General features: G+C 39.5%; 1 protein-coding gene across 1 annotated transcript in view; it reads right to left on the bottom strand.

Moving 5' to 3' along the window:
• Positions 1–18,722, bottom strand: part of CDC73 (cell division cycle 73) — a 119,142-nt gene extending 100,420 nt beyond the window's left edge. Inside the window, exons 1-7 of the mRNA XM_049807727.1 lie at positions 18,503–18,722; positions 12,631–12,736; positions 11,576–11,645; positions 9,977–10,039; positions 9,836–9,888; positions 7,996–8,084; positions 4,992–5,208 (exon numbers count right to left, since the gene is read on the bottom strand). Of these exons, the coding sequence (XP_049663684.1) occupies positions 4,992–5,208; positions 7,996–8,084; positions 9,836–9,888; positions 9,977–10,039; positions 11,576–11,645; positions 12,631–12,736; positions 18,503–18,633 (729 nt within the window). The 5' untranslated portion in view covers positions 18,634–18,722. The remainder of the gene's footprint in view (positions 1–4,991; positions 5,209–7,995; positions 8,085–9,835; positions 9,889–9,976; positions 10,040–11,575; positions 11,646–12,630; positions 12,737–18,502) is intronic.
• Positions 18,723–18,760: the final 38 nt, after the last annotated feature.

Here is an 18,760-nt window from a genome sequence, read left to right as displayed (position 1 = left end):
GGGATATTCCATACCATATGACATCTGCTCAGCAATAAGAGTTATGAGAAAGGAAGAGGAGGGGAGGCATTAATTATTACAATGTTTGTCTTCTGGAGCAACCGCTACACATACTGACACCCTACCTCCTGGGAAGGGAATGGATATCGCCTGCTGATGGGAAGTAGAGGATAAATCTTTTGCTTTCCTTCGCTTCTGCATGCAGCCTTTGCTTTTATTAAGCTGCCTTTATCTTGACCCGCAAGGGTTTTTTCCATCTTATTTTCTCTCCCATCCCCATCCTGCTGAGGAGGGGAGTGATAGAGCAGCTTGGTGGGCACCTGGTGTCCAGCCAAGGTCAACCCACCACACTCTACAAAGAAAAGGATGAAAGATTCGTATTTTCTTTTAAAAACATTGGAAATGCTCAGAGCTCACTATTCCTGTAAAAGCACTGGTTCATTTCCAAAGTTACAATTTCAAGACCCATATTAGTGTATTTCCAAGATTCCAGTTTTAAGATTTCTTTTTAAGTAGAGCATGTTCAACTCAGCCCACCCAGTTACCACGCTGCTTATCTAAGAAATAATTCTGACCAATCTGGGAGATTAAAAAAAGTTTTTTTAAAAAAATCAAGTACATCAGCAGTCACCAACAAAAATACGCCCTCCAAATACACCTGTGAATGCTGAAACTCCTGCTTAGGCTACTTTAATTTGTTCCTGTAGAAACACATTTACAGTAGAGATGGAATGAGGGGGTTTTTCCTTCAGAAAAGATTGCTGAAGCCTGCTACAGGAGATGATAAAAAAAAACATCAAAGGATTATTCAGGAAGGAGAGATAGAGGAATGACATGAAAGGAAGGAATCAATTTCAGTTTAAACAGGTTTTTTTTCTAGGTGTTCAATGGTTTGTTTTACAGAACAGCCAAACATTTATCTAAATATATATATACAAAAGAACTGAAACCTCTGCAAAACAGTAATTCAAAATTTAACGCTCCAAACACAACGGTAAATATTCTATCTATGGATTAAAAACTTTAGCTACTGGAAAGGATATCTGGTTGTATATACAAAGGTTCTCTCAATAAAGAAGTTACAACAGTAATATTTTTGTTAGTATTTTCCTCTAATATTTGCAGTTTCAAAAGTGTCAATATTAATTCTGACATATCTTTACCAGACAATATTTCAGTTCAAACTGATTTAACATATATAAATATCTGACAAACTTAATCTGTTCTCCAGAAACAGGTTCCATGGTCAATGGCATGACATTATCAGGAACTCATTCATATCCTTCTAATATGATGTAAATAAGCATCCTGAATTATTATGTCTGCTTCATACAAAAAACCAACAAAAAACCCCCAGTGAGACACAGGAGCAAGACACCTTGTCCAAATATCAGTCTACAGATTAAATAATTTTCACCTTCTTTAAACTTCTCTCCCCCAGCATATCCAACTGTATCGGGTCTGAAGGTAGCAATTCCCTTACTCATTTTTGCATGTGTTTGTGAAGATTAAAAACGAGAACTGGACTGCATGAAAAGCAAGGACAAACAGAAGACACTAATTTCTTAAAGCCCCCAACAATTGTGGCTGTTAAAAGAACAGTAAAGGAATTCAGAAGCAGCTCTAGCATCTACTACTTTTATTGCTTTTGAACTCTGACTAAATTTTCAGTTGGTTCAACTGTCAGTTGACTCACCAAAACAGCAATGTTATGTTGCACGCCTTTAGCCAAACCTAAAATCAAATTGCATTAAGCAATAGATCCTCTGAAGTAGTTCTAAAATTAAGTTACTATGAGAGGGAAAAAAAAACACCCTTGGACCAAACAGAAGCAATATGGCCCTGAAAAGTGATTACATAAAAATGTCACATTATTCATAAAATCAAGAAGACTACAGACTTAGGGAAGGCCAACAAATATTTAAAACACACAGTGCAGGATGACTCATCCACTAGCAATTAAATCAAACACTGCATTTTGAAAAGAAGGCAAAACTGCATAATAATCAGGTAGAAAACTACGGAAAAATACCTCAATAAAATGTTCTAAGCAAAACATAAAAATAAGCAAGCAGACAAATGCAAATTCCAGAAATCTTAAAAACAATAGAGGACAGGTGAACTGAAATGTCTGATTTTACAAACAGTAGAAATCTCACAAAAATCAGTAAAAAGACAGCCAGGGATCAATGCCACATGTGATCAAAAGAGGGTAACAGAGGAGGTCGTACAGATAAAAGACCTGTGTGATGCATTATAGGAAGCTTAGACTCAAATAAACTATGAATGACAACCAATGAATGATAGTAAATGAATGATAACCTGTCCCAAATCATTAGAGCTATATTGCCAATATGAATGGGACAATACAGAGACTTCCAAAGAAGAAAACAGTAGTTATGAGAAATTGCAGTTACTCTGTAGGTTGGATAAGTGTCAAGGAGGGAAGTGATGCAGCAATTAATTCTTTAGCTATCATAAGTAATTTCTTATTGGAACAACTGGACAAAGTAGTCACAAGAGGAGAAGCATCTCTTGATGTGGTCCATAGTACCTACTGTAGAGGCTGCTGAAAAATATTCAGCAACAGGAGTATCAATGCACTCAAATTCAACATTGTTGTAAACAAAAAAAACCCCACCAAACCAACCCCTATAGCCAGGAAAAAAATCCACCACTGGAATTTCAGCAAGGGAAGCTATGTAACAATGAACGTATCAAAGAAAGAATTAAAAGAAGCATCTAAAGGGCAGAATGCAAATATCATGAACACTTTCAAAAGGTGTTAAAGAAGAACACTACATCACTGAAGACTTCAAAAAACAAACCACACGAAAAAACCTGGAACAGTTCTATAAAGCAAAAAAGGCCATTTGAAGTAAAAAGCAAACTTCAGAAATCATGTCCAAAAGGAGAAAGAATAAACACTCCATAAATATAGTTAAGTTTATTGCCATCTACACAAAATTTTGAGGAGCATTTTGCTGGAGGAATCAGTACTTATTGCAAACATATCAAAACCAGACGAAACCTCCAGAAAACCAATAAAGACAACAGATTATTTTCTTTTTGATGTGGCCTGATCTTCCTAGTATTTTCCTTTTGCTTCTTAAGCTATCTCTGCATCTTTGTTTACTACAGAGAACACTTAGGAAAGTTCACATAGAAGACTTTTTCTCTGTGGAGAAGAGAGCTTGAGGAGCTGCCTCAGACTGAAGCAATTTTTGGAAAGAAACAAAATCGACATTTTGGGGTTGTTTTTAAACATTCTAGGAGGATTCAAGAGACTAAATAAATCTATACCAAGCAGATAATTCTTTTTACTGTAAATTTTCACTATCAGGCACATTAGCAATTCAAGTATCATACAGAAAAGCCAAAACAGCATTTGCAGAGTAGTACTATGCTTCTCTGATCAAAATTCTTTAAATGAACAGGCAAATAGATAAAGAATGATCTGCCTGAGGCAACGTATCTGAATTTTCTAACAACTTTTGAGTAGGTCTTCACAAAAGTTCTTTTTAAAAAAAATCTCAACCAAAAAAACACATTCCAGCCAACCTACAAACAAACAAAAAACCCTGGAGCTGTTCTGGGATAAATCACAGCCCCGGGTAACAAGAGATGCTCCCCCATCTACTTACTCTCACTGTTACTTGTACAAAAATATAAACATTAATATCCAATGATTTCTGTCCATGCTACCAAGAAATAAAGGCTTGTTATTATGCCAATTATATTCATCACACTAGTCAAGTAACTGCATGCTGGAGTCCAAGAACAAACTTGATCTCCTGTTTCTTGTCTTTCTCCCCATGTTAGGTTTTGCTTAAAATCACTACCTCATCTCACTGTTACAAGAATACTACATTAAAACATTCAACTCTTTCCCTAGTATCTTTTCAAGTTTCCCTTGGAAGACATGTAAAGATATGAATGATTTGCTAAATGAGGAAAAGCTACCCAGATTCCTTCAGTACAAACATTTCCGATGACTAAAACAGTAAGGACTTTTACCAATTTATCAACTGTTCAGCAGTGAGATGGCTACAAATCTCACAGACTCAAAGAAATAACACTCACTCTGTGTGCAGCATACATGCAGGTACATGCCACATACCTAATAATTACCCCATAATTCATTAATGGAATTATTCTACCACTAATGCCATGACACCAGGTTGTGAAAACGAGCACTACGTAAAATACTCTTAAAAATAGGTAAATGAAAACTAGGACCTCATTTACTTCTAAACATTATTTTCCTGTGACAGTACTCAGAGAAGTAGCAAAGGCAAAGGATGTGATTTGACAATAACCTCAGGAAAACAGACATTTGCAATGTTTTAGAAATTGACTTACTGCCTCCTTGAGAAATTTAGTGCCAAGTATCACTGCAATAAAGAAAGCCTAACTGTCCAATAAGAGCAAGCTATCAGCTGTGCTTGCAACCATTTCTGGATAGCACATAACCAAGTGCAGCTAAAGACATGGATTAAAGGAACATGAAGGGACAAAAATATCCAGAAAAGCCTCCTCAGGGTAACACTTTCTGGGTTTGTTCATTTTCACATTTTGTCTCCTTACTCCTTTGGTGTTTTCCACAGCTTAGCAGCCTTTGGACTTCCAATGTACACATGATACTACTGTTACCAGTTACTCCCCACTTTTGTTTATTTCAAACCTGCAGGTACTTTCATACAGCCCTCCCAAATGTAGGGTTCAAGCCAGCTCTGTTTAAGAGGAATTAAGCGATTACTTGGCATCTTTTAAGTGGCTGAAGCAAGTATTTTGAGATACACTGTAGGCTTACCATAATGAGGAAAGAATGAACTCTGTGACTGTACCAACAATCCTCCAAGCCTACCTTTACCTAGAACACTAAGCGTAATCCCCCCAGTCATCTATAGTTAACAAGCTAGAGACACAGAAAATAAAAAACGTGGTTTGCCATTTCGATCATAAAAATAGCTTGGTATCCAGAGCATTACCTTGCCTGTGCTTTGTAAGATTGTAGTTCTTGTCCTCCATACTCTCTCCCGGCTGACAATATCTCTGGTTACATCTACTTCAGCATCAACAAAACTTCTCTGTTTAAGAGCAGTTATGTCATCATCCAGATCAGTTTTGATAGTGGATCTTTTCTTTGCCATGATTTTTGCTTTGATAGCAGCAATTTTTTCCACTGACATGGCTTCAGACAAGGACCTAAATGAGCAAAAACAACAGAAAAGACTGAGTAATTGAACAGCACTGGTGAGGCCGCACCTCAAGTACTGTGTTCAGTTTTGGGCCCCTCAGTACAAGAAAGACATTAAGATGCTGGAGCATATCCACAAAGGCCAAAAAAGCTGGTGAGGGGCCTGGAGCACAAGTCTGATGATGAGCAGTTGAGGGAACTGGGGTTGTTTAGTCTGGAGAAAAGGAGGCTGAGGTGAGACCTTATCGCTCTCTACAACTACCTGAAAGGAGGTTGTAGTGAGGTGGGTACTGGTGTCTTCGATCAAGTAACTAGTGATAGGACAAGAGGAAGTGGCCTCAAGTTGCACCAGGGGAGGTATAGATTGGGTATTAGGAAATATTTCTTCACTGAAAGGGTTGTCAGGCATTGGAACAGGCTGCCAAGGGAAGTGGTGGTGTCATCATCCTTGGAGGTATTAAAAAAATGCATAGACAAGGCACTTCAGAACACGGTTTAGTGGGCATGGTGGTGTCGGGTTGACGGTTGGACTCAACATTAAAAGGTCTTTTCCAACCTATACAATTCTTTTGAATAAATTTGTGAATGAGTAACTTGATCCTGCTTAAAGTGAATGAGTAACTTGATCCTGCTATGCTATAATTTGTAAAACAGTCACCTTACACATATGTGACAATTACATGAGCTCGGCATTGCTGTTTTGAGCATAAGGATCAAACTTCAGACAAAAGACTTCATCCCAGTATTAGCACAAAAAACATCAAAAAACCCCAACTATCACAAGCAGAAGTAAAGATTGCAAGCGCAAAGCATCAGGACTGACACTTCCATTTACAACATCATCTCAATTTCAGTTCCCTGTTATTTTTCGTGGATTACAATTTTGTGTCCAGTCAATCAATCCCTGGCAGCTCTGAGGCCTTCAAAGGCTTAATCTAAATTCTGGCTGGGGTGCTGTTACACAGACTTGGCCACTTGGAAGCTGTATTACCTCTTCAGAGCATGTAGGCCAAACAAACAACAGAGGGTAGTAGTTTTATCCACATTAATCTGTGCTTGAGGTAGCTCAGTTCAGTTCAGTCCAAGAGTGCAACATTTCTATCTGTTTGCTTTTAACTGTAAACACAGAATTTGGTTGCCAAACAGCAAGCCCTATTGTTTTGCAAGTGAGCTGAAGAAAAGGACTGAATTGCACAACTGTAATTGCACATACCCAATTTAATTTTACTTTTTTTGAGAGAGAGAGTACATTGAAAAATTAATACAAGTAGTACTGATTGTGAAATATTCTCCTTTTACAACCAAGCTATTGGGAAGGAAACTTTTTTTGTGTTGCTGTTAAAGTAACAACAGTGACAAGCACAGAGTTCAAACTCACTGCCTATAAATGTTATTTGCACTTTTTTAAAAGGGCAGTCTTCTACATTCAGCATTACAAAAAATATTTGTAAATATAGAATACAAAGTAAATACGAATAATAGTCAGTAAGCCTCAGTGCAGCATTGTCTCACAACTCCAAAACAAAGTTGTGATACACTCAAGCTAATATCCAAATTATTAGTTTATGCAAAACTTTGTATGTACTTTTTGATTTTTTGATCCTCAGACTTTCTGATTTTGCATCAGGTATGACAACCAGATTTTCTTCTTTTTATATAGTTTCCTTTTAAGTACACCTAAACAAGACACAGAGAGGAAGAAGACATTCAAAACACCTATTTTTCATGTGGTTATGTGTAATTATGGATTCTATAAATGCCTCAACTCTGCTATATTAATTGTTACAAGGTTAACTTAAATTTAATCCCAGTGAAGGACAGACAAGCATTCACAGTATTGTTTATGCTCAAGAGACAGATTTCTCAAAAACACAGCTGTTCTATCAAGTGAAACTACTTATCTGCAAAATCCAACGCAGACAAAGCAGTACATTAGTTCATACTTGTACACCTTAACCATATGAAGCATGACTCCCATTTTACATTATGGGAGCTGACACACTGAAGAAATTAAGCAGCTACCTTTACTTTAAGGCTTCTGAACTGAGGTATTTGAAAATGAACTACTAGACTCTGGCATCCTACTAAGCCCAAGATCCTTAGCATCAACAAGATCTTGCAAGACTTTCATTTCCTCTCTGCTTAGCTTTGGGAAGATATGCTGAAAGACTCAAAACAGCTGTCATTCTTTACAAAATTCTGGATGGATACAATAGAAGAGGAAAGGTGATGGGCAAGTTTTTAAGCACTTGAATACTGATTACTACTTATGTCAATGACAGTGCATTGTCCTCTGGTAGCTGACTGCCTCTTCAGAGGCAAGCAGCTCACCTCTGTAGGGAGTCAAACAGAGGTTGTGTTACCCTTTGATCTGTTCTCACAATGTTTTCCTCCTTTTACATCCAAGACAGTCCTCAATACAGGACATTTTTCTTTGAAATAGAGAAATAATCAGCCTCCCCTTGCAGTTCTGCTCATTGTATTTGACTGCTTACATAAACACCATGGCAGAAGCAAGCAGAAATGGCAGACTTGGTGGGAGGAAGAGACGGCTGCCCACTCACTTCTAAAGACAAACCAAATATCATGCCATGACTTCAGAACTTCCACTCAAGAACAGGAGTCTGACCAGGCATGAAGTTCCACGTCCTCAGACATTACTAATGTTAGCACCTAACGGAGGGACACTGCCACTGAGAGCTGTTGGACAGAAGTAAAACTGGCTGTCTTGAATAGCACAAGAGTTGTTACCAGTCCTTTAATTAAGCACTATCCATAAGAAAAAGTATCCCTACCTGATCTGCTCCGTTTGCACGATACCTTCTTTATGTCCTTCCAACCGAGCTGCCAACCGCTCCTTGTCAAGGCGCACGCACTCTTCATCCTAGCAGTAACAGTAATGTTTACTTTTTGTGCATTCTCTTTAAAAAACTAAATACAACTAGAATTAAAGCTATTCAGAGTTTTTTTTGTTTTATTTTGGGTTTTTTTCTCACATTTACAAGGACAATCTTTATTTCCAATTATCTTTGATCTGTGTGCTAGCACGAACTGTACAGCTATTGGAAATTTCCTCTCAAGAACCACAAATTATAATTAGAATAATGAAAATATTACCATTCCCTCGTGAAGAGCCTTGCTCAGATGACAATTGTGAGCAACAGAAAAATCAGAGAACTTAAAGCTGGCAAACAATGCACACATTCAGGCAGGACAATACACATACATATTTAAGGTAATTTATCTGACACTCAAATTTGCCCAGATATTTAAACAGTGACATTTTTAAAGAAAAGAACAGCTCAGAACTGTTGTATCTTTAAGCAGAACTTTTATAAATGGCATTTCTAGTAAACACAAAAAACAAGTTGAGTAAAGAAGCCTACAGTTACTCAAGCCAGGTTTCAGGCAGACATGTAATTTGAGAAAGCAGTAGAAATGTAATTTTATACCATCTTTTCACCTTCTTAATTCTGGCACCACTTGTGTTCAATCTGTCTTATTTCCCCACAAAACTTAAATCAGCATCAAGCCTGCCCTGCTGCTAAAAGGCTGTTTGGAAAGGCTGAAACACAGCAAAGCCAGTCATGCCCATGTATCAGGAAAGACCTGGAATCTCTACACAGAGATGATCTCCAAAAGAACAGACTTTACAGACTCTGAGCTGCCAGAGCAGCAAGGAAACAGAGAGGATGGTCATAAGCTCGTTAGGCTCACATGCAGAATTCCTGATTCTCCAAATTATGACAGTGAAGATCTATAGTTTCAAAACATACTGGCATCAAAACCACACTGGGTAATGTGGAACAACAACAAAAAAATAATCCACAGATCACCAATAGGCCACCTCACAGCAATCATCTGCTCACGTGCCCTTAAGAAAGCATAAAGTTCTTATGATTCTTATGCAGTTATAGTTAAACATAAACAATGTTCAAATCCAATTCTCAAATAAGTGAATTTATGTATTTGGTAACTCTTCTTCTAAGAAGAGATCTAAAGCCTCAGTACTCTGAAAAAATATAAAGCCAGATTTATAATAACTCACATAGGAGACAACTGGATGAACTTAGTTTAAAAAAATTACAAAAACCAGTAAGTCAGATACAATGTGTGCAATAACTAGACATATTGCTTCTACTCCAGAGGCACTTGTGAAAATACACTGTTAAGTTAATTGCCTAAGACACAGCTTCAGAAAATAGTAATCACAGGGACAGTTTCATATACTGCTACAAAGGGACTAACATAGCAGGTAAATAATAATAAGTATCCATTCATGAAGATAAGACTGGCACTGAAGTATAATCCCAACTCATGAATGGCAAATAACCATAATCAGTCATTAAACAGCACTTTTATTCCAATCCCATAGTTCTGGCAGACAGGTTATAATGCAACAGGTACTTACAGATATGTGGTCAAGTCATACTACAACACACATCTACTAGCAGCTAAAATTCCAAGTTTAAATCAGAGGCTTAAATTCTAACTCCTTCCAGTTCATGTTCACACTAACAGAAGTACTGTGTGCACCCAGAGGACAGGTAGCCCAACTGAATTGCTACAAGAATAGATAAATACTGTAATTTACCACCACCCCCAATTTGTATTGATGACAGTTACTGTCATTACCTCTATTCTTGGTTTCTTTGCTTCTGCTAATATTTCATCTGCTGCTCTCTTAACTACAAGAAAAAGAGGACATTAAAAATACAAGATTGTAGTACACCGCCATAAAATAAGCCTCAAAGTTATTTTTTAGTTAAACTGTACCTTGAGTGGACCGTTGAAGACCAATTTCAAGTGGAGCACTTCTGTCTATGCTTGATGAGGTTGCTGTAATCAAACACAACATTTCATTTAAGTACAAAAGATTTGCAAAAGTATTTAAGTATAAAAGGAAGAAGGACAATAGACAAATTGCAACAAAGGAAATTCTAACTAGATATTAGGTAGCAAACGCAGTCAAACACTGGAACTGGAGATGATAGAATCATAGAATGGTTTGGGTTGGAAGCGACCCTGAAGATCATCTAGTTCCAGCCCCCCTGCCATGGGCAGGGATACCTTCTTCCACTAGACCAGGTTGCTCAAAGCCCCATCCAGCCTGGTCTTGAACACTTCCAGGGATGGGGGAGCCACAGCCCCACTGGGCAACCTGTTCCAGTGCCTCACCACCGTCACAGTGAAGAGCTTCTTCCTTACATCTAATCTAAATCTACCCTCTTTCAGTTTAAAGCCATAACCCCTCGCCCTGTCACTACGTGCCTTTGTAAAAAGTCCCTTTCCAGCTTTCTTGTAGGCCCCCTTTAAGTACTGGAAGGCTGCTATAAGGTCTCCATGGAGCCTTCTCTTCTCCAGGCTGAACAATCCCAACTCTCTCAGCCTGTCTTCATAGGAGAGGTGCTCCAGCCCTCTGATCATCTTCATGGCTCTCCTCTGCATTCACTCCAACAGATTCATGTCCTTCTTATGTTGGGGGCCCCAGAGCTGAATGCAGTACTGCAGGACTCAAGAGCAGAGCAGCCATTCAGAACCTGACTGAATATTAAGTTAGATCAGGTTGCTCAGGGTCATTTGGCCCTTTTTTGAAAAGGGAGTTGAACCAGATGACCTCCTGTGGTCCCTTCCAACATAAATTAGTGATTCTATGATCTGTATGTACCACATAAAAGAAAACAGTTACAAAGATAATTACTTTATAACCTGGAATTAAGATCTACCAGTTTGTCTAGTTTTTGGAACAAAGTCAACCTGCTGGTTCCTTTAAAATATATATAAAAAATGGTGTACTGTTCATATTTCAGAAATAATCTCATATTCCAGCATACTTAAAGTTCTAAGACCACCTAGAAAACAGAGTGATCTTTCTCTCAAAGAAACCTCTTTTCTCTGACTATTGTTAACAAAAATTTTAAGATGATGGAATACTAGGCAAATCTGCCAGTCTGACAAACCAGTGATTTGGTATATTTTACTGTACTGAAGATTTTATCCCACACATTTATTGCATCAAGATCAATGCACTACCAGAAGTTTCCCACAATCTAGAGAAGGAAAGAATATAAACCCTAAGCATTCTAACACATAACTATTAACTAAAGGATGTTAATAGTCATAAAAAAAGTAGCTCACTTCTAAACATGCATGCAGGAATGCAGCTCCTATCTAAGTGCCATAAAAATAGCTAAGTGCAGAACCAAATTAAACAATAAAAGAAATCCTAACTTCATTTGAGAAGTTTGAACATATTCAATTAAGCTGCACACTGACCATCATTAACCATCCTTCTACTTCTACACCTCATATGAGCCATAAATATGAAGCAGTAAAGCACACTAGGTGTCTAAGTTAAAAGAAAGCATCACTCACATGTTTCCCCATTTAGGTATGCAAGCAAGTCCTTCCTATCAGGTCTTCTTACAACAGGAATGTTTTCAGTCTGAAAAGACAGCGGACTTGACATTAAAGTGTTATTCCTTCAAAGCCTCTTGCTGAAGATTTTTCATTTTATTGAAAACTATTCATTCACACAGGAACACACGTCCTGCCTCCCAAAAAAGTATAACTGTCAAGCTTAAAGATACAATTACTTCCTAGAGGATGTTCAACTACACAAAATGAAACACTTTGTCTGCTATAAAACAGAGAGGACAGCCTTTTTCCTCCTTCATTTCAAACTTGCAAATAAGATTAAGAACTAGCTTTTAAACACACACACACACTTCTCTGCTAACAGTCAATGTTAGTACACAGAAATCAAATATTTCAATTTTGTTGTTCCAACTACGTAGAACACACAGCACTGCTGTATCAGGTGACCATATGGCACAGGGGAAGATGAAGCATGGGCTCACAGAAAGCAGTCAAATGGCAATCAAAAGGACTTTATCAATAGAGTTCCCCCATCTTTATTTGTAGAGCTTATCCAATAATTTCTTTAATTAGATTGCATACTTCTGAGTCCACTCCAAAGTTATTCTGCTGTACTTTTCTGTATTTTGTAGATCCTTGCAATCTCAGGCACTACGGGATCATCTAGATTGGGATCGCACAAAAGAGAACAGATGGACAAAAGTACTTTTGCAATAGTGCCAGAGACAACTGTGACTGTAGAATATCAAGAGAAATGCTGCCATTACTGTTAATATTTGGGTGACAGACTCTTGTTGTAAATGCAACCTGGTGGTTTGAAGGGATATGTTAGAAAGTAAATTGTCAAGAAAAACACTCCACGTTGACAAGGTCTGTCATTTGATCCCTAAGTAGAAGTGTCCTTTTTTAAACACACACACACTTCGTTGCATATCTTCTTCCCTTTCCCCAGCCAAATTCATACACTTAAATGCTACTATCATTCCCTGAAAATAGCTATGCACATATAACTTATAAGCAAGAAAAAATAAAGTTTTGTATGGTCTACTTACTGCAGCACGGCGGACATAAACAGGATGAGAAAGGTGCACATTATTGAGCAGGAACAAGATAGAATCCAAAGTGTAGTATTCCCTGGGTTGGCCCTCTTTCCCTGTCCTGTAAAATCACGAAACAAAGATTTTAATGTTTAAACTCTTCCTCTCTGTCTCATGCACACACTTTTTTAGCAAAGTTATCTTTTCTTTCCAGAGGACAATTCAAAAAGAAAGCAGTAATATTATTATCAGGGTATTGCCAAACTAGGGAACTATCAGTTGTATTAACAAATACGAGCAAGGGATATATGTTCTTGCACCCTCTTTACTGAACAAATTATAAAAATTGTCCAAAATAATCCAAAATAAGAGCCAGAAGGGTTGTAAAATATACAAGAAGCAAGACTTCTGTGAAAACTGTAAGAATACATTCTCCCACATCTCCAACATATTTTTTCTGATTATCAAAGGAACCATCTACCTTATTTGGGACAGCTAGAGGAACTTAGCTGAACTGCAAATGAAAAAAATTGTATTACGTGCTCTTCAGATATAAGGGGACAGAATTTTCACCACTTGAGAAAGCACAGTGAAGACCTCAGCATACACAAATTACACAAAGTCTAGAGAGCAACAGGTTCAAAATGGTGCCAAAAGGTCAAAATAAGGAGTGACTAGAAATTAATTGCACACAAAACTAGCAAAACCAAAGGGGACTACAAATCACAATGAACTCCCATACAGAAGTCAGACCACTTCAGAGCAACATGAGAGCATCAAGTTCAATCTCAGCTTCAAAACAGCTTGTTTGAAAGAGATGCCTCAAGCCTAAAAGGGATCTGTTCTGTGTAACAGTTTAAAAAAAAAAAGAGAAAAAATCCCACACAACAAGGTCAAACAAAAACTGTAGTTTCAGCTAAGCTCCATGTGCATCAAACAAAATTTCCCCCCTCATACACACCTTCACCTCTTTATGCTGTTACTAGAAGATTTTGTAGGGGAAGCAATGCTTGTCCCAGTTACAAAACCTGCTGCCTAAATACTTCAACTGCTCTGAGAAATGGACTTTACCTTCAAGTTTCACAGCCCTCAGCAGGACCAGGAAATCAATGAAACCAGTGATTCCACTGCCCAGACCTGGGACCTCCCAGACCCCATCTGCAAGCAGGACAAGGCTCCCCCACACTGCTCAGTCCCCATCCCCAACCAGCCAAACCAGCTGGCTCACCTCAACGCCAGAGGAAGACGACCCACTGGAAAAACAGGCCAAAACTGTAAAATTTAAGACTAGCAAAGAATTTTGATCAAATCAGAGATGTGAAGAAATACTTCCATTAAAACCATAAGAAGGAGTTTTTCCCCCAAGTACAGGGGCTTTACTCATGGCTCAGCATCAAAACACTCACTCCAGAAGTGCCAACCTCACTGCGGTGGAGAGAAAATAATAAAAAAAAAATACTCAACCATAACGTTCTTGAACCTGAAAGAGCTACACAAACATCTACTAAATGCCACAGAAGTGTAAGTCTTTTCTCCATGCTGTGGATATAATGCCACTACTGCTTTTCTTGCAACTACTTTTCTGAAATTACCTAGATTGAAAGTGTCCAATAACCTGTTCAGAACCCATTACTAGCAGTAAGGTCAAAAAACATTACTTTCACAACAATGCCCAAGAAAACCAATACATGAATAACATGCAGAGAAAAGTGATCCAAAACACCAGGAGAATGGCAGAATACAGGATCTTTCTACCACTCTTTCTTCCTTGCAAAAACTTAGTCTGCATGGGGTGGGGGTGTGCATGTTCATTTTGCTGCTGAAGAGGAAAGAAAGGAAGAGAGACAATACCTTTCGATTCCTAAGAAGACGAAAGCTGGCTTCACAATTACAGCCAACAGAACTGGATTCCTCAGCAAAAAACTGAGTATTTTACTGTTTCACTGCTATCTTTGATAAGGTGGTATTTAAACATATTCAGAGCACTAGAAGAAACGAAAGTTTCCTCCACATAGACTTGGCTCTGAAGTGAAGTCTATGTCACATGATACAGTTGTCATTTCATTTTAAACTGAACATTTTAGATTATCTCACTTCAGAATAACTCATTATTTCTTTGTAGTGTGCCATATCCACTGAACATTATATAAAAAGTCCAGCTGGTCATCTATGCAGGTTTTTAGCCACATTTAGCAATAAATGGCATAATTTAGAAAACAAGTACTGAATGGGTTATCTGTTAATTTGAAAATACACCATTCACAGGCATTGTGAAAGCTCAGCAAGGCACAGCTGGTACTTCATCACTTAAACAACACACACAACAAATCCCCATGCTCACCATGGTTCTAAGAGGGTGTTTTATTAGGAGGACAAGATATTGCACATTAAAGGGAAAGCATCAGATGGACAAGCAGCTGTACGCAAGGCAAAAAAATCTAAGTCTAAACTGACTATCAGCATCACTTTGTGTTCCTTTCAGGTTTTCCAGACATAAAGAACCTGCTCAATAAACAGTGAACTAAATGCAAGCTGATCTGAAGGTAGCTTACTTCATATAACTTACAAATATCCAAAGTAGCAAAAGAAATTAATTCTCTTTTCCTATATTTACTAATGGTATCAATTACTTAAGAAAAACAATGAAAATCTTAAGATTTAGACCTCAAAGTCCAGCACATATATTTGCTTTAATGGTTATTAAGAGTTGCATCTCTTAAAAAAACCAACAAAACAAAACAACAAAAAACCACTCCAGCTCAAAAAAAAGGATAAAAAGTTTACATAACACAAGAGAGAAAGTTTCACCTGCTTAACACCAGAAATTTATTTCCTGCTCATCCATTTACCCTCAACCTGTGGGCACCAGGAGTTTACTCATTTTTAACTGCTTCATTTTCTCTGTCATGTTTCAAAGCATGACTTTTATAAAGGTACTAAAGGCCTGTGCCTCATCCACAAAAAAACACAGTAATCTTTAAAAATACAAGACTAGGCACACAGAGTATCCCACAAATTACAATACCCATGACCAGCTGCTTAGTGTTTAAAAACTTCTCAGCTGTGCATACAAGCCCCTCTGCTGGGTAAACAAAGCAAATAAATTTCTCTGTTAGATAAATTCCTTCCTTCAGTTTTGAAACAGATTCTATAATTGCTCTTCAGGGGCTACAGATCAGTCATTAGATCAAAACACACAACACACTTAATCTTAGACCATCTAACCTTCTTCATGTGCCAGCAGTGGTATTCACGTAATTACTATCTGGAAAGTAACCTGGATTAAAATTAATCCCCCCTCCCCCCGGGTTACTTTTAACTTGGCTTACTTCCTCAGACCAGTTCACTGTGTGACCGACAACTTCTGCTAGCACAGAGAGAAGGCAGTGCAGGGCAGCACTGCCAACTCCTGCCAGCTTAGCTGCTCAAGGAGCCACAGTGTTAAATGTCTAGTGGGACTACTTCTAATTCTAGCAGGGACAGAATGCCACCACTGCTATTCAGACTTGCATTACTCTCTCCAGACTTGCAGTAGAGATGCAATTACAGCAACTGTGCTGTGGACACCTAAAACAGAAATCAAGGTTTACCTTCATGAAAGACTAAGCCACTAACAACTGCACAGTGCAAGCATAGTTTGGGTCCTGTCAAACAACCTGAACATAAAAGGTTTTGAATCTTGAAAGTTTTTGAAAATGTTCCTCTTGAGTCCCTGCATGAGTCTGGCAATTACATAAATTGACAACTCCCAAACTGTGGTGTCAAAGCTATTCAGTATGGCTTGCAGAACTGGTCTCGTTTTTACAGTGTCTTCAATTTAAAGATTAGACACACATAATTCCACAGTGGTTCACAAGAAATATTGTGAATTGATAGCAGTTTGATCCTACCAAAAGTTCAGACGCCACTGGTCTAAACTAAGATTCAACTAAGAACTAAGATTGAAACTTACTTCAAACAAGCAAAACAACAAAACCCCTCCAAATTCTACAACACATCTACCACAAGAGGCGAGGACACAAACAGCTATTACAAGGTTACTGCTGCTGTTCTGCTCAGCATATCCTCTGTTCACTCATAGTTCTTTCTTGACCATGAAGATAAAGCTTCCTGAATGTATATAATAAAGTTTCCCTCTCCAGCTGCTGTCTTTTGTTAACAATTTCTGTGCCCAATTCAAGCTCTCCTAAGCAGCAGTAAAGTTCAGCTGGCATTATCAGCTTCTCCCTACAGAAAAGCAATGAAACTTGTCTGTCTAGTTAACCATTATTACTTGCTACTCTTTGGGAAAAACAACTTGTAGCAAGGAAACCACCACCATTGTCTATACAGTTGCTCAACAAAAATAGAACTAAGACTTTTCAAGAAATTTAAAACTTAACTGCTTATGCAAATATTTTTCTTCCTTTTCAGTCTAGCTACCAGCATCCCCCACTCAGCCAGGAAGTGCAAATAAATCCCAAATGAGTTTCTGAAAGCTTGAAATAGGTAATGAAATAACACATTTCTAGTTTTAGGTACATTGCAGAGTAAACCACTTAAAAAACCCATCTGTCTACAAGTTAACACGAACAAATAAGTTTCTTTCATTTCTCTCTCAAACCAGTAGTCAGGATATTAGATCAATACTAATATTAATATCAAAATTATTAAAACAACAACCAAAAAAATCATCCCTGGTCATAGACTGAACTACAAGGGTTGGGGTGTTTTGGTTTGGGGTTTTTTTTTTGGGGGGGGGGGGGGGGGGTTTGAGAAATCTGCAGGTTCTTCTGTTTTTCCATCAAGCTTCACAGGATAACATACTCTCTTTGACGAGTAGCTGAAATGTTCACTATCTGATATTTAACAATAAGCATTTTTTTTCTCATGGGTTTAAGAGAGATTCATTAAAATCCTCCTAGTTAGTACGTTATAAGCAAGCAGCAGCTAAATTCAGAGGAAAGGAGAATGAAGAACTCCCTTGCATTGTAAGCAACAGATATAGTACTAGAAAATTGAACACGTACAAAACATCATTTTCTAGAAGTTTTCTAAAAATAAGTAAAACGCTTAACATAATCATTTAAGCAACAGAAGCGCTATCTCTACTTGTTTATTAGGATAAGACCAACTAGGAAACAGCCTGCATGGGGTACAGCCCAGGAAGAGGCCTCAGCTCAGAGCCGGCTGAGGAGGAGCAAAGCGCCTGCACGCTCCCACAGGGCTCGCAGGGAGCGTCTGTTTGGACCTCACTGACTTTCCTACCCCCGGACAAAGTTCCAAGAAAAAGAGAAGTAGCCCGGATAAACTAAAACAATAAGTACGTAACGCCCGTTTTTCACACAAACCCCAGAAAAACTTTGAGAAGCTGCCTCCTACCGTCTCATCACATAAACCCTGAAAGACCCAGCCCCGCCGTGACCCTCCAGCCCCCACCCCCCTCGAGTCGCGCGGACAGGCCGAAAGCCAAGGAAAGGCCTCGCCCCCGCCCCGCGACCCTTCTGGCCCCGGGCAGAGGCGCCGACCGGCCGGTCGCGGTCCTAGGAACCTTCCCGAAGGGACGGGCGAGACCTCCCTGCCCGACCGGGCCGCCGGCAGCACGGGGGAGGGAGGCATGGCCCACCCTGCCGCGAAGGGTGCCGGCCGCTCGGACAACCCCCTCCGCCGGGACACCGGGCCCAGGCAGCGAGGAGGCACACGGCTCTAGGGCGCTCCCGAGGGGCCCCACCAGAAGGCGGCAGCCAGGCCGCCCGCCTCGCTCCCCGCAACGCGACGGGACGCGAAGGGCGGCGGAACCTCCCTCCCCGCGCGCTCCCCCGCAACTTCGGGGCAACTTCTCCCTCTTCCGCTCGCCCCCCGCCCTCTCCCCCAACGAGCGGCCTCCCGCCTCGGCTCCGCCGCTCACCCCCAAATGACATAGTTGGTCTTGACGTTCTTGGGCCAGGAGAACTCGCCGAAGATCACCTCGTCCCCCTTCACCACGATCTCCTTCTTCTGCGTGTTGTACTGCCGCAGCACGCTCAGCACATCCGCCATCTTCGCTCCGGAGCCGCCAGCCGCCGCCGCTCCGCTCCGGCCCGGCCCTTCTGCCAGCCGCGCGAGGACCCTGCCGCCAGCCGCCAGGCCCCGGGCTGCCTACCGCGAACGCCTGAGCAGCGGCGAC

Source organism: Accipiter gentilis, chromosome 8 (genome assembly GCF_929443795.1).
Source record: "Accipiter gentilis chromosome 8, bAccGen1.1, whole genome shotgun sequence".
Lineage (NCBI taxonomy): Eukaryota > Metazoa > Chordata > Aves > Accipitriformes > Accipitridae > Astur > Astur gentilis.
This window is presented reverse-complemented; position numbering and strand designations above follow the sequence as displayed.